General features: G+C 44.4%; 1 protein-coding gene and 1 pseudogene across 2 annotated transcripts; one reads left to right on the top strand and one right to left on the bottom strand.

Annotated features, from left to right (window-relative positions):
- Window positions 1-2,922: 2,922 nt before the first annotated feature.
- LOC141566983 (large ribosomal subunit protein uL13 pseudogene) lies at window positions 2,923-5,425 on the bottom strand (annotated as a pseudogene). The gene is made up of 2 exons (XR_016022874.1): window positions 3,998-5,425; window positions 2,923-3,642 (listed from the first exon to the last, which is right to left on the bottom strand). The product of XR_016022874.1 is annotated as a large ribosomal subunit protein uL13 pseudogene (transcript).
- A 24-nt stretch (window positions 5,426-5,449) lies between these two features.
- LOC109449743 (olfactory receptor 4D1) lies at window positions 5,450-11,631 on the top strand. Its single transcript, XM_019736301.3, has one exon. The coding sequence runs from the start codon at window positions 5,450-5,452 to the stop codon at window positions 6,398-6,400; it is 951 nt and encodes a 316-aa protein (XP_019591860.3). The 3' UTR covers window positions 6,401-11,631.
- Window positions 11,632-16,778: the final 5,147 nt, after the last annotated feature.

The following is a 16,778-nucleotide window of genomic DNA, read 5'->3' as shown; positions in this document are numbered from 1 at the left end:
GGAGTCTGGCAGGCCCCTCGAGGGTGGCAACTAGCTTTGGTGTGCTCTGAGTCTTTTGCTGAGTGGCCCCAGGCTCAAACTGGCACCAAACGAGAATTTACGTTAACCTGGTGACCACAACTCTTCCCACTCTAGTGACTCCATGAGACCCTGCCTCACCCGACTTGCATACCACGTGAGGCTCTATCAGAGGCTGAAACTTAAGGAAGCTGGCAGGTGGCAGCAGGCCTCAGGGTGTCCTGGCTTTTTGCAGAGCTACCCCAGGCCTGGTACTGGTGGCATCCAAGAACCAAATTAACAAGCAAAACAGAAACAAACTCATAGATACAGAAAACATTTTGAGGATTTCCAGATGGGAGTGGGGTTGGGGGTGCAGGTGAAAAGGGGGAAGGGATTAAGAAGTACAAATTGGTTGTTACAAAGTAGTTATGAGGATTTAGGGTATAGCATAGGGAATATTGTCAATAATATTGTACTAACTATGTATGGCATTATATTGTTACTAGATTTGTTGGGGTGATAGATGGGAGGGGGTTGGAGGCACGGTGAAAAAGCTGAAAGGGTTAAGAAGTACAAATTGGTTGTTACAAAATAGTCATGGGATGTAAAGTAAAGCATAGGGAACATAGTCAATGATATAATAATAACTATGTATAGTGCTAGGTGGGTATTAGACTAGTCATGGGATCACTTCTTAAATTATATAAATGTCTAACCACTATATTGTACACTTGAAATTAATATAAAATGATATCAAATGTCAACAATAATTGAAAAATTAAAAAAGGGGGGAAAAGGTGAAGGGCAATAAGAGGTCCAAATTTCCAGGTATAAAACAAATCAGTCATGGCAATGTAATGTGCAGCATAAGGAATATAGTGAATAATATTGTGATAGCAGAGTATGGTGTCAGATGGTTGCTGGACTTATCGTGGCGATCACTTCTTTAGGTATATAAATGTTGAATAACTATGGTGTACTCCTGAAACTATATAATATTGTATGTTTGCTATATTTTTAATAAAAATCTTTTTTAAAAAATTGTACATGTGAAAAAGGCTTCAGAGATTACAGAGGGTGTGACCGGGACCATGATCTAGGACATAGCTCACTTTTTTAACTACGATGGTGGTAGGAGAGGGTGGAGCCTTGCACGGCCCATGGAGCTGACCTCAAGGGATTTGTTTCTTGTAAACCTCCATGAGAATTCATTTTCCTTAAGGGATCTTATCCTTCTTCATCTTGGTCCTATGATCAGTGCCCCTGAAGAGTTTATAATGGTGCGTCTGATGCAACAACTCACATAGTTTTAATAACTCCCATTGCTCTTGTCCTCAGCATCCTGAGCCCAGCTTCATCTCACGAATTAAGCCTAAGTTTTGTCCCCTGAGGAATATTCTTTCCCTTCAGGCCAATCCTATATGTGTTCCTGGTCTGAGAGAGGCCAGGAGAAGAATGGAGCTGTAGGAGACGGGTGGCCTGGAAGATGGGAGGCTCTAAGTCCACTTGGCCACTTCAGGCTTGATGTAGGTGATGGCCCCAGTGTCCTTGCCATGGACTAGTCAGCACCAAGGAGCCTCCTGCCAAAGCCTATTGTAAGATAAGCATGGGGTGGAGGGAAGGTATGGGGAAGTCATTGGGCAAGAAGGCAGGGCGAATGGGATTTGGGGAACAGTTGATTTTATCTGGAATTAAAACTTTTTTCTGTACTGGCTTATGTGTTGGGTGGAATTTAGGACAGAGGGTGGGAGAGAGAGCAGAATATAGATGAAACTGGTTTCTCCCCCACACACATACTACAGCTTCCTCCCACACCTAGGAAGAAACAAACCAGGCCTTTCTCTCACACTTCCCACCCTTTGATGTTTCCCTTTTAATCCTCTCTTATTCCTCCACCTTCCTTCTTCTGCCTGCTGCCTCTCCCACTCACTTCAGGTTTTCATTCCTTCTTTATTCCTATACCTTCATCTTATCCTTCCTTAAATCTTATGTTTAATAAAAGCTGTTAATGCACCCAAGATGGCCACCGAAGAGACTCACCCCCATTTTGGGGACCGCTTATTCCTCCTTCCCTCCTCTCTCTTAGTCCTATGTGGAGCAATTTCCTGAGAGCAAGACAGATGGGAGACAAGATTGAGGAACAACAGGAAGGGGTCTGGAATCCTTTCCTCACCACATACATGGCCATGCCCTTCCCTTACATTTCTATTTTCTTTCCCACTATCAAGCAATCAAGCATTCTTCTGATTGAGGAAGGAACCATCTATGAGGAAGGTTATGTGAGCACTAGGAACTGTGTAGCACTAAACATATCATACTTACATTAAAATTGCAAACAAATGTGAGTGAGAGAGTCAGCCTTATGGAAAAATACCAAGACAAGGCAACGGACAGAAGAGCTAATCACTCTTGGGCCTCGAAGGAGGGGGTGGATTCAGACAGGTGAACAGGAAGGGAAGGCAATCCAGGTTGGTCACTGGCCTGACGCAAGGCTCTGAGACCTGAGGAACTAAGGTGGCCATCAGTTTGGTCGAAGCCAAGGGTTCTTAGAGAGGAGCAAGTAAGGAGAGAATTACACTTAGGAGTGCAATTCTGGGATTAATCAGACCTGGTTCAGAGTCCCAACTCTGCTACTCATTCTCTGTGTGACCTGGGGCAAGTTATTTAACCTCTTTAAGCCTCAGTTTACTTAAAGTGGGAATAATTAATCGTACTTACTATATTTAAAAGCATCAGAATTAAACAGGATAATGCTTATACAATGCTTAGCCTAGGGCCTAGCACATAGTAAACACTCAGTAAATGTTCATTACTACAATAACAACAATTACTGCTACTACTACAATAAATGTTTTCCTACATCTACTACTGCTGAGTGGCAGATGGGTCTGCAAAGAAAGGTAGGACCCAGTTTATGTGGAAGCCCCTGAAAACCCATCGAAGTGTCAATTCTTTCCTGCAGACAAGAACCATAGACATTTTTTTTTCTTCTTTTGAAAATTAACAGACAATTTTATTGGGTTCAGGACTCGGTGTGGTCTTGAGGACCTCTGTGCATTTGTCAGTTTTCTTATCCATGTTCTTTTTGGCCTGTTTCCATAGCCTCACGAGCTGGGTTTTTGGTTTGTTTGTTTTGTTTTGTTTTCCCGTAATTGACGTTGGCCTTGTCCTTCCTCTTCTCCTCCAGAGTGGCTGTAACTGCCTGCTACTTCCAGTCAACCTCATGAGCCAGGCACCCCAGGTAGGCAAACTTTCGTGTAGGGTTTATACACACAACCTTGAGGGCGGCAGGAACCACCATTCGCTTTTTCCTGTCATCGGGTGGAGGGATCCCATCAAACACTTTGAGGCAGCCCAGGGCGGCCAGGCCTCGCTTGGTCTGGTGGAGCACTACACTTCGCACAATCAGCCAAACGATGTGGCTGGGGGCCCAGAAGTTGTAGGAGCCGCGGAAGCATTGGTGCTCATCCGCTGGTGGAGGAAGGCCAGGTACTTCGTCTTGTGTCTGTAGAAATTGCCGGAAATGTTGATGGCTTCAGAGCACACCATCACCACCTTCCGGCCCAGGAATACTTGCTTGGCCACGATGGCCTTGGCCATCGAACACTAGGACCTGCCCCCTCTGCCACCTTCTTCAGCCATCTGGAAGAATCACAGAAATTTTATGAAAACATTTCGATCTAGACGGGAAAATGTCTTTTAGGAAGCATACTTATGTATGAGGTTGCTCAGTGTGCATCTCTGATAAAGGCTTATACAGGGTATGGCAGTTGTAATCTTAATAGGGACAAAGAGAAAAATAAAAATAATAAAACTATGCTGTTGGTATTTTAGGAATCAATGATCAAATGGGAGGGTTGGAGTTGGGGTGAAGGGTTAGGGGTTAGGGGCTTTCTCAGAGAGACCAAACCATGCCATTTAAGCTGCCGCCCACCCAGCCTAACCTTGACCCATGTGGTAGAACAAAGACACAAAGCCAAAGACAAAAACGTATTACCCTTTGTTGGCCCAGGAAGTGTCTGCTTCACTCTTGCCTGTCTCCCGGCTCCCTGCCCTAGTGGGCTGGGAGAAGCCTATTTTAACCCTGTTTCATCACATCATTTTCCTTCAAAAAGCTTGCAGGTGTTTTCAATTGCCCATAGGGATGTTTTTTACGTGGTGGTCCTCTGCTGGGAGTTGGTGAAGCCCCAGAAGAAACAGAGTGCCTCTTCCTGGAACACGAGTTTTACACAAATATTTGAGGATACATGAGTTTTAGATGAGATAAACATGGCAATGTTTTGAGTACTGTGATATCTCACAGATAATTTTAGAGATAATTCTGTTTTATATTTGTCTACAGAAGTTGATAGAAATCTTTTTACATATATTTATTCAATTCCCTTGTAAAAGGAACGTCAGTTCAATTGCTGCTGTCCCTGCCACATAACAGGCAGGAGTCAGGGAGAAGAGATCTTTCTATGTTCTATTATCTTCACAGGGTGGGGCCTCAGGGCAAATTTTCCTGAATGATTAGAGAAAACAATTTTGAAAAAGTGTAACCCAAGGGAATGGGTTTTAATAGCAAAGAACTCAGTTTAGTTTTTCAGCAAATGTCTTCTAGAACTTCCACTTCCTAACTAGAGAAACATGTTTCTTCCCTAGCCCACATTTTCTATAACATGTTGGACTTAACCACCTACAATACTTAAATTTTCAAAAGCCTAATTTTAAAGATATGTGTATAATTTAAAATTAACATAACATTTAAAATATAAAGAGTTCAAGGAAAGTTTGCATTTGGCGTGGGCTGCATTGCGTCCCCCCGGCAGAGGGCCCCATGATGACAAATGCCATTAGAACAGTATTTCTGTGGAAAGTTTGAGAAGCACTAATCCTCCCAGCTTCACTACAGCCCAGGTCATCTGCATGTTTTTCTTCCCATTTGCCTCTGAATTTGTACATGACAATTTCTCCTAATGCATACCTCTCTTCCTTCAACAGTGAACCATCTGCAGCTCCTCAAACCTCTGCCACGAAGCAGCATCTATTTGTTTATTTAAAATTATTAGTCTGTGCTTTTCATACTCTCAAGATTTGTGCACCTAGGTTGATGATGTTTGCGGTCACAGGTACTTACTGACAAGTGTTTTCATTCATTGACTGATTCAGCTATATTTTGGAGCCTGTGGTTCATAAGGTGCCATGTGGTGTATGGCAGGTAGGTATCAGACATGAAACCCATGGACAAGGACAGCGTGGTAAAAAGGGAAAAAGACCCATAAATGCCTGTAATACAATACAGGGTGGGGTTAGGGCGCTAAGTTGGTGAGAGCCTTGAAAATGTATTTATCTCCATGGAAGTCTCTCCTGAGTACCATCTTAGCATGGTACTCAACAACAATCCCGACCCTCCAAAGGAAAATTATTGCATTTTCATAATATTTGTTTTGCAAGTTTCTCTCTAGATATGTGGGGAAGATCTCATGGAACCCAGAACATCACACGAGTATCAGAGTTTGTCCTCTTGGGGTTCTCACAGATCCAGGAGCTCCAGAAATTCCTGTTCCTGGCATTTCTATTTGTCTATGTCACCACCGTTGTGGGAAACCTCCTTACCATGGTCACAGTGATTTTTGACTCCCGGCTCCACATGCCCATGTATTTTCTGCTTCGAAACCTGGCTCTCATAGACCTCTGCTATTCCACAGTCACTTCTCCAAAGATGCTGGTGGACTTCTTCCATGAGACCAAGACTATCTCCTACCAGGGCTGCCTGGCCCAAATCTTTTTCTTCCACCTCTTGGGAGGTGGGACTGTCTTCTTTCTCTCAGTGATGGCTTACGATCGCTACATAGCCATCTCCCGACCCCTTCACTATGTCACCATCATGAATACTCAATTGTGTGTGGGGCTGGTGCTGGCTGCCTGGGTAGGGGGCTTTGTCCACTCCATTGTCCAGCTGGCTCTGCTGCTCCCATTGCCTTTTTGTGGTCCCAACATCCTAGATAACTTTTACTGTGACGTTCCACAAGTGTTGAGACTTGCCTGCACTGACACCTCCCTCCTGGAGTTTCTCATGATCTCTAACAGTGGGATGCTCGTTCTTATCTGGTTCGTCCTCCTTCTGATCTCTTACACTGTCATCCTGGTGATGCTGAGGTCCTACTCAGGGCAGGCAAGGAGGAAGGCAGCGTCTACTTGCACCACCCACATCATTGCAGTGTCTGTGAACTTCATTCCCTGTATCTACATCTACTCCCGGCCCTTCACCCCCTTTCCAATGGACAAGGTTGTGTCCATCAGTTACACAGTCATGACCCCCATGCTCAACCCCATCATCTACACTCTGAGGAACCAGGAGATGCAGGCAGCCATGAAGAGGTTAGGCAGGCGCCTAATGATTTGTAACCGGGAGTGAACTTTTAAATACGTTGATTTCAAATGACAAATCTTCTCACTGAATTTTTGTTTCCCTATGGGAAACATGGAGGAAAGTCTTCATGCAGTGTGGCAATTAAGAGGAAATTGGTATTTCTATGGACTTATTCTTGCGTCAGATACTATGTGAGGCATTTTTATACTTCCATCTCATTCTCATAAAACTGACAATGGATATATTATTTTTATATTAAATAGTTTTATAATTGAGGACACTCAGAGAGAAACAATTTGGTCAATGATGAGCAGCAAGTGAGTGGAAGAGGTTGACCAGGCACCTGGTTCCTTTGACTGCAAATTTAGAGGCAGGAGATATGGGTGGGATTTGAAACCCAGGGTCTCCCACAACCACAAGGGAAAACCAAGGGGAGTTCATCTATGGATCAGTATCTGTGATGAAGGGTCAACAGTTTCATCATAACTCTGGAATAAATCACATTCATTTCTGCTCCCTGCCTCTCTGCCTCATTCCCCATGTGGTATTTAGGAAGTGGTCTCACTTTTAACATTGTCTAAATGTTTCCCATAAAGATATTTGCCCTTTGGATTTGTTCTTTTTCTACCAAATACTCCTCGGATAATCTGCTACCTATTCTACTTTCCCAAAACAGTATTTACATCATTTTGATGATGTGGCTGAGAGGAGGACGTAGTATAGTTGGGGAACCAAGGTCAGAGAGGGCAGGGCCATGTCTATATATGTTCCTGATTTGAGGTAGTGAATTCAGCTCCAAGGCTACCACCTCGTGTGTTTAGAGCTTTCTCTTTGACTTCCTACTCTGGAATGAGAGCTCATTGAGAGCAGAGGCCATGCTTTACTTACCTTTAAATCCTCCCAGCACCTTGAACAGTACTCTACACAGAGAAGCATTTCTACTTTTCCTGCATCTTGTTCTTTCCCTGTCAATTTCAGAATCTACTTTTTGTTTCTGTTCCTATATCTTATATTTATTCCCTCCATCTCCTTTGAGGTATGCCTCACTTTGTAAAAGTTTCTGGTGATGTATAATGTTGATTCAAAGTTAAGAAGATAATGTATGAGTTTGGACAATTAAGTTTGGGAACTCATTCTAGAAAAAGTGCTACATACCTCATTGCTGAATATCACTATGGTCACCTTCAAAGTGCTCCCCTTGGGAAGCTATGCACTGACACCAGTGCCTAATCCACCCTTCAAAGCAATTTTGGAACTCTTTCTCTGGAATGGCCATCAGAGCTGTTGTCGTAGTACCCTTCATGTCCTGAATGTCATCAAAATATCTTCCTTTCAATATTTCCTTAATCTTTAGGTAAAGAAAGAAGTCATTGGGGGCCAGATCAGGTGAGTAGGGAGGGTGTTCCTATACAGTTATTTGTTTAGTGGCTAAAAACTCCCTCACAGACAGTGCCATGTGAGCTGGTGCATTGCCATGGCAAGAGCCATGAATTGTTGGTGAAAATTTCAGGTTGTCTAACTTTTTAACTCAGCCTTTTTAGCACTTTCAAATAATAAAATTGGTTAACTGTCCAGTTGGTAGAAATTCTTAATGAATAACCTCTCTAATATCAAAAAAGGTTAGCAACATCAGTGCAACAAGTTCGCGAACTTAATTGTCAGACCTGTGTGAGGTTTTTTTTACACTGAAAGCTAAATCAGAATCAGAACTCAGAATCACTCATATGATAGTCAATGAGACAGGGGAAATACATAAATGGAACATATGAGGTTCTTCCTGTTGAAAGATAAATGAGAATCAGAACTCAAAATTGCTCATATGATAGCCAATGAGATCTACAAGTCCTGTCCCCTTCAATTTTTGTGACTCAATTTTTAAATGGACTAAAATTCTAAAGAAGAATTTAAAAGAATCTACATCTCATGAATATGGAAGGGCTTTGCATTGTATTCTTCTCTACCAGGCATTTGCCAAGTATAAACATTTGCAGTGAAAGAATTCAGACCAACCTGGAATTCCTATGTAGATCAGAGAGAGCTCTAAGAAATCAGACAGTGTTTATAGCACATCAAAGTTATAACGCCAGTTACTTTCAGTTTTGATCAATTTCTCATAATGAGAAAATATACTGGTTTCCTTTACCAACCCTTGTATTAGAGGTAGTAATAATTCACATGCAAAGAACGCTAGCATTTTATCGATGACGTGCGTAGACTTGGGTATGGGTGGTGAAGCAACGTTGGGCGTTTGGCTGGCAAAGTAAAGGACAAGGTTTACAGGGTAATACATTTCCCCTGTAGTATACGAACATCTTCCCACCTATGCCTTTGCCTAAGTAAAGATCAATTAAGCTGAAAGGGAGAAAGAGAAGAAAGAAATCAAACCAGTTATCTTGAGGATTCCACGAGCGGGAGCACCATGCTATGCTGACGAGCTGGTCAGTGGTTTTCAGTGTTTGGTTCCCGAACAGGAGCACCAGCCTTACCCGAGAACTTGTTACAAATGCAAGTTCTTGGCCAACTGAATGAAAAAGTCGGGGGCTGGAGCACAGTAATGTGTCTTTTAACAAGGCCTCCATGTGATTCTTTCCAGAATAAAAATCACTTGTCTAAGAAATGGTTCTTCCAAACTTCCAGAGTCTGTTTCTCTTGAAGAGAGAGACTCTTGATCTTTTGGATCTTGGCCTGAGAATCCTACATTCTACAAATCTCTAAAATGGTCATTATCCTAGGTACTTTTGGCCCCCAAGGAAATCCTATCAAAAAAGAGTGTGTATTTGAGACATTTAGAAACTTTCTAACAACGCCCATTGCTCCCTTGCCTGCAGTGCCAATCAGCTGGTCCTGTTTCCTGACCCCAGTCCAATAATTTCTCCCTGAAGATATTCCCTCTTCCCCTGGGGTCACACCCGTTGTTGTAGACATGATGTATGGGCAGTGGCTGGGAGACTGAAGCTGCAGGTATAGAATCTCCAAAAAGATGTAAGGCCTGAAGCCTCGCTTTCCTTCTGGGCTGAGGGAAGTGAGAGACCAGTCTTTCCTCACCTGGAGATAGATCTGCTGTAAGAAGGATCCAGAAACATTTGCTAGAGGGTGGGGAGAATAAACAAGAAGACTTGATGGTAGTAAGTCTGAAGTGTGAGGGGCGCCTCAGAAACAGATGCCTTCGGATGCCTGTTGCAAACCCAGGCTTTTAACAACCAAGCGTAGAACTGACCCTATAATTTAGAGGGAGGATGCTGAGAGAAAAGGGTAAGGAAATACACCACAAAATTATCCACATAGTCACTTAATACAAGATCATGTAATTGCATGCTATTACATGAAGGTAGCAAATAATTTTTGAGCAACTGCTAAATCAGAGTTGCCGTTACAGGTGCTGGGGCCACTAAGTTATTGAATTTGCCATCTAATTAAGAGAGACAACCACAGAAAAAGATAAATAGTGGGACCGAGATAATTATAAAATGTATTTCAACCCAGAGAAATGAGGGATTCATTTTGCTTGGGAGACATAGGGGAAGGAGTACAGAGAAGGGGATATCTGAGTACTTAGGTTGAGAAGATAGTAGAAGGTATTTCAGGAAACAGAATTCATTCCCAAAGCTACGGAAATAACCCAGCATAAGGCATGTGTGAGAAGCTGCGAATTCCTTGAAGAAAAATCAGTTCCTGGGTGACCGGGATACTGAATAGAAAGGTAGATGGAGACTACATTGTGTCGCCTTGTGTGACACGCTGAGAGGGAGAGGCATGCACGTGCATATGTTTTCCTACCCTGAATTGATCCACGAAGCATGTCTGAGTGTTAAGCTGTGGGCACTAGACAGTCTTTTAAAAATTATATTGAGGGAGAAACATGAGTTTAGAAAGGTCTCATTGATAGCTATCTAGAAGATGGGCAGGAGCAGAAGAAAATGGAAGCAGAAGGATGAGATTAAAATAACCTCTAATAGATAATAGATTGCAATAGGCAGGTGAGAGAGGATGGGAGATTGAGACAAGGCCAGGGGGGGAGTGGGGGAGACCCCTAGCCTAGCTCTCACCCTCCATCTCCTTCTCCACTTTTGGTCCCATTCCCTATACCCAGGCCTGACACCTTTCCATTCCCCTTACTTTACTTGCTCTATTTCTTCACCTCCCTTCCTCTTATTCTCCCTTCTTTATTCCTTTGTCTATTTCTCTTATTTCAACACCTTGTTTTCTACCCTTGTGTTCAGTAACATATTCTAAAATTGTTATTCCTTTCAAGAAACCTTTCCAAGTGCCCTCCATACAATTTCATCACCTATTTCTTAATTCAGAGACTCTCTCTCTTGTTTCAGCACACACACCATATATGTCCTGCCTTCACTCAATAAGGGGCCACCTACCTCGGTGAAGCATGAGTGATGGGTGTGCCCTATAGCTATTTGCCCACCCAGAAGCCAATATCATGTGCTTTTTGAATATTAACTGTCAGCAAGATGGGGCACAAATAAGTCATAAGATCCAGTTTGGTAAGTAATGGGCCAAGGGCTCCCAAGTTAGAGCTAAGTCTCCAAGTTCTGCACTCTCTCTATCCCTCTGGACAAAGACCAAAGGGGTATTTGGAAAAGAGGTCAGTATACAGAAAATAGAAGTGCTCTTGTGGGGGAAATACTATCATCATAAGAAGAATCTGTCCACCAAGAAAGCAGAAAGAAGGGTGTGACTTTCCAGAGGTCACGAGAATATATTTTATTGTCACAGGCGTGCTCAATCATACATCACAAACAAAAATAAATATATTTTCCTTTTTCCCAAAAATCTAAGTAAGTTGCTTAGTTTCAAAACTCATTCACTTCTACAATGACGCTCACAACATATCCACAAGCTGTCAAGAGAGTAGATACAGTGGCTCTTTCTCCACTCTCCAAAGGGAAATCAAAGCCAAAGTGACCTGCCCACAATCACTCCCTCTTACAAACCAGTCAGCACCTCCCTAAACTCGTCACTGCTGCCCGCATCTCCTGGTTCCACAGGGTACAGATCACGGGGTTACAACCGTGTCGCTGATGGACTCGGCCTTGTCCATGGAAAAGGTGGTAAAGGGCCAGCATAGAGGTAAATGCTTGGAACGAAGACAACACAACAATGAGGGGGAGCTGAAAGCAGGAGAGGAGGCAGCTGGGGCACCCAAAACATGATACCTGCCTGGATATCCAACCACATTCATGTCTCCCACATCTCATGGAGGCAGGGCAAACCGAGGACAGGGCGGAGGGTGTCTGTGCAGGCCATCGGACGTTCTCATTCTGTGGAGAATTTAAAAACAACAATAAAACTGACTAAAGGTGCTTATATAATTGCCATGCCCAGGCAGTTCTAAACAGTGTCTGAGTTATAACACTCCTCCCTGCCAGGTGGGTTGCAGGTGGGGTGTTCCCACTGCCTTGCCTTCCATCAACTTGGTTCTTTCTCCTTTTCTCTCTCTCTCTCTCTCTCTCTCTCTCTCTCTCTCTCTCTCTCTCTCTCTCTCTCTTCCTTCCTCCCTCCCTCCCTCTCTCTTTCTCTCTCATACAGAGTGAACCCTGAGAAACTGAAAGAGATAATTAGAATTAGAGAGGGGAGAAGACCAGAGACCTAATGAGGGAGAAAGTGGGAGTAGTTGAAAAAGAGGGCTTCATGTTCCCTCTGGTTCTGTACAGGTGTCAATAAAGCCGCAAGGTAGTGGGGTGACCACTGAGGTGAAGGCCAAGGGGGAAGGAGAAGGTTTGAGCTGGAGTCTGTCTGCCATGACAGGGAATGCACCTGGGGAGCCCCTTACCACCTTCCTAAGAACCCGGAAATGGGGCCCATGGGCCTTTCAGCCTGCCCTACACTGTGAATTGAAGCTATGAAAACCCAGAGGCCTGCTGCTTTGCAGTGGGAACTCTCATGATGAAAGAACATACCATTTTCCTCTTTCTTCCTTCACACACCAACACCAGATGGGAGGTACCGGAAAGAGGAAGGAAAAAGCATAAGGAGACAGACAAGTAACAAATGGACAAATAAATAAATAAGATAATTTCACAGACTAAAAGCTATGAAGGAAATGCATGGAGTAACGTGACTGGTAGGGCAGGCAGCATTATAAAATGTGGTCAGGGAAAGAACCTCTGAGGAGAAGTTACTTGTGGAAAAACCTGGATAGCGAGAAGGAGCCATTCAGGCAAAGATCTGGGTGAAGGGCAAGCAGTCTAGACAGAAGAAAAACCAAGTGCAGAGGTCCTAAAGTAAGAATGGGCTTGGTGGCCAAAAGAAAGACAATAATGTAACTGGAGTCTGGTGAACAAAGAGAATCTTGGTAGGAGGTGAGGTCTAAGATGTTGTATGAATTATCTACTATTGCATAACAAACCAACCCCAAACTTAGCAGCTTAAAATAATCACTTATTGCTTCTCACAGCTTCTGTGGGCCAGGACTTCTGATGGGCCATAGCAGGGAGAGCTTATCTCTGCTTCGTGGTGCCCTGGTCCTCAGCTAAAATACTCAAAGGTAAGGGGTAGAATTATTTTCAGTTTCATTCACTCACGTCTGGCTGTTGACGTTGGTATCTAATGGGTACCTCGATGGGGCTGTTGACTGGTCTCTCCAGGTGGCCTGGTCTTCCTCACAACATGGCAGCTGGGTTCCAATGACAAGCATCCTGAGAGAGAGAGCCAGATAGAAGTTGTATCTTTTCTACCACCTATCCTCAGAAGTCATATACATCCCTTCTGCCACATTGTATTTAAAGTGAGTCACCAACTCCAGCTCACATTCAAGGGAGAGGAATTAGACTCCATCTTTTCAATGAGGAGTGTCAAAGAATTTGTGGATGTATTTTCAAATCTCCACTAATGTAGGTAGGCACCGGATCAATAGATCTTTTTTTCTTCATTAGTTAGAATTTTACTCTAAGTGCAATGACAGTGTTTGGAGGGTTTGGGTGGAAGTGGGGCTGGTAGCACGATCTAACTTATGTTTTTAAAAGGTCAGGTTGGCTGCAGTGCAGAGGATGCGTTGTAGAGCTCAAACTTGGTGGAGTGGGTTAAGCACCTGACTTGGAGCAAGGAAACCTGGATTCAAATTCAAGGTCCAGCACTAACTAGCTACTAGTGTATTACCTTGGGCAGGTTTCCTGACACTGGAAGATGTAGGAGTAGCTTTTAGCATTTATGTGGGGTTTTTTCCTTTCTCAGACCTGTAGGGGAATGTTTGTCTCATGTCTCTCTTCCATTAGATGCCCATTTTTACTTACCACCAGAACCCTAGCACCCAGCACCGGCCCTGGAATGTGAAGGCTCTCCATAAATATTTGTTGAAAGAATAAACAATATTGTAAACTCTACATTAGTCCTTGAAGACAGACATCTCTGACCTTCTGATTCTGGTGTATCCATCCCCAAGCCTTCAATAATGGGGCAGCATAAGGGAGGGGCATTGTGAGAGCACCTGGCTTCATCTCTTCTGGAATAACCCTGTGCCCCATTCTGGGTTCAAGTCCACGAAGCTTGATTCCATTTAGAACCATCACCACTGTCCAGATAGACACAGAAAACGCTAAGACCCATCCTTGTTCAGACCCAGGACAGCTTGCTCTGAGGGCCATAGGTGGCATCAAGTGGTGGCACTCATGGCTGCCTAATGTGCCTTCCAGGGGCAGTGAGGAGCAGAGCGGAGCCTCGCTCTTCCCATGACCCGACTAGAAGACTACATTGTGGAGGTAGGACAGGAAGAGTGGACAGAGAGAACAGCCCTCACCTAGCACAAAGAACTCTGGCTACCTGGTTTTTTGCCCTTGACATTGGGTGCTGGCTCCAGCTACCTCCAGTGCTGCCAAGAGGTTGGGACCACCGAGCTCACCACTCCCAAGCTGATCACCACCGCCAGGGAGATGCTGGGGAAGCTGTGGCTGTGGGGCGGTGGTAAAACTTGCACCATCTTTCAAGGCATTGCTTGCATTGTTGAACCTTCTACATTGTAACTGCTCCAGGCAAGAGACTATTGCATTCAACAGGGTGTCTAAATCCCTCCAGCCTTCAGGCATTCATTTTTTTCTAGAGGTATTGAGATGCTAGGATGCAAAAATAGCAGGCCCTGAGCCCTGCCCCACCACAGCTGTCTCCATGGGGTCCGTTGGAGGTGAGCAGATAAAGAGATCCAATCAGGCCTGCGGCCAGCAGCTCCACCATGGTGGTTCTTGTGAAACTGCTTGCAGAATGTTGAGGTTTTGAGATGGCCGGGGCAAGGCGGGAAGGAAGGTTCTTGGGTATTGCAGCTGAAAGATGGTAGGGAGGAAAGGCACCCTGGCGGTTCAGGGTATGGGCCTCAACCTGGCAAGGCCAGGCCTGCAAAGGCTGACCTGGGGCTGGCCTGTCCCAGGGAGAACAGTGCCCCTGAGCAGAGACAGCAGGTCGTAATAGATGTACAGGCACAAACCCAATCCCTGACCCAAGACATGTGACAGCAAGGCACAGGAGATGCATCTATTCCACAAATCCATTCCCTGCCCAGCAGTGTGTTAGGTGCTGAGGCTACAGGAAACAACAAAACAGGCACAACCTGTTGTGCATGGCACTCGCAGACCTGCAGGGAGCTGGAGCTTAATCAAATCCAACCGCAAATATACACATAGAATTACAACCATGTTCAGTGCTATGAAAGGAACTCTAATAAGAGTAAGGACCAGGGAGATCCAGCCACTTGAGTTCGGGCCAGAGGGGCAGAGACAGGAAAGGCTCCCTGTGGACAGGGCTAGGAGGGTCCATAAGAGTCACCAGGCACAAAGCGGGAAGGGCATGGTTGGGACCCATAGCAGGTAGGAGTAGGCCCATTTCAGGAGCTGAAAGCCAGTGGGTTTAGAAAGTAGAGGAATAGAGAGGAGACAAGGCTCTGGAGATGGGAGGTGGCAGGAGCCAGACTGTGTGAGCCTGGGGGCTCCTTTCTTTAGGAGAAGCTGCGTGGAGGCCAAGACAGTTGGTGTGCTCATGGGACCAGTGGGGCCAAGTCCCCCGGGGCCTCATACTCCCATAGCCACTAGGGAGGGAGAGAGAGCAGTTGAGGGGCTGGCAGGTCAGGGCCCTGAGCTCTAAGGACACCCCCACACCTCCTCTTGCCTCCTTATTCCCAGTTTCCAAGCAGCCTTATTCCTCCTGTCACCTGGAGTGGTCATTTTGCTGTGTCTCATCACAAATGTTTTCCTCCTGTGTGGCTCAGTCTTGGAATCTTATTTTGCCCATTTCCCTTTTGGAAAAAGAGCTCCCCTGCACAACACCCCAATCTTTGTGGTCCAGCCAGGCCCCAAGCCTGTAAACTTCAAATGAATGCATTTTTATTATTTATCCTTTAATAAGCACTGTATTCTATGTGGAAGTCAATTCAGAGAATTCCCAGTTACACAGTGGCTCCCTCGGCTACATGTGTTCGCTTTGAGAGTGCGATCCAAACTATTTGCTTTCAGAATCACCTGAGCTGGCTTGCTCTGCATTTTGCGCCTCCCATACCCACCCCTCTAGCGAGCGCCTCTCGCATTTAAACAGTTGGTGGATAGAAACAGTGATAACACAACAATTGTAAAAAGAAAGAGACAGAACTTTATTTCCTTCAATTCTGTTACTCTATGTGACCATTTGGAGGTATAATTTGTGTTTAAAATTGAAAACAGTGAAACAGCTGCAACCAACGAAGGACAATATTTTTAAAGTGCAAATTTTACTTCATACATGAATATTTTACTGAATTTAAATCTCTCCTTTCAAAATTGTTGTGTATTTAAAACCAAAGAATCAAGAAAACAGAAATTGTAGTGATATACTCAATATTATATTACAACGACCAATACATAGCTAGTTTCCCCCTTCCATTACGATACAGGAATTAAAAAGTATTAATCCATTACTCTTTTCCTCTGTATATTGTAATATTTTATTTTTATTTCTTTACTGGCATGGTTATATGTACAAAGTTTAATGAGAGAGAACTTTCACGCATGTTTTCTATCCATTATTATTACCTGTTTCATTATATGAGTATTACTGAAAATAATCCTGCTATGCAGAGGAGCGGTGTCACAAACAATCTGCTCCCAGTATCAGATACACTACGTTGCCCCAAGGAAAATCTAAAATCTTTCCAATGAAGTCCCTATGGGCATCATGAAAAGCCCACGAGGGAAATACGTGGGGCCCGTGGTCCTTGCCCACACTCCTCTTCTGGTCTCTGGGTGTATTTGGCCCTGACCACAGGAAAAAGCAGATATACAAACTGAACACGGGGAGACGGAGACCTGGCAAGGACCCCACACGTCCCGGCCTGCGCCACAGTATAGAGCACAGCCGGAAAGGGAGCAGGTGTCCAAAGTGGAGAGCCGCTGCGGGCTTCTCCCTCCACCACTGTCATTCCGCTCCCTTTCCAGTGGCCCCAGAACTGGCAGCT

Source organism: Rhinolophus sinicus, chromosome 12 (assembly GCF_057876585.1).
Source record: "Rhinolophus sinicus isolate RSI-liver-muscle chromosome 12, RSI-T2T, whole genome shotgun sequence".
NCBI lineage: Eukaryota > Metazoa > Chordata > Mammalia > Chiroptera > Rhinolophidae > Rhinolophus > Rhinolophus sinicus.
Note: the sequence above shows the minus strand (reverse complement) of the source record. Positions and strands in the feature narration are given on the sequence as shown.

Excerpts from the sequence above, each read along its gene's own strand:
- LOC109449743 (XM_019736301.3), top strand. The coding sequence starts at position 5,450 with ATGTGGGGAAGATCTCATGGAACCCAGAACATCACACGAGTATCAGAG.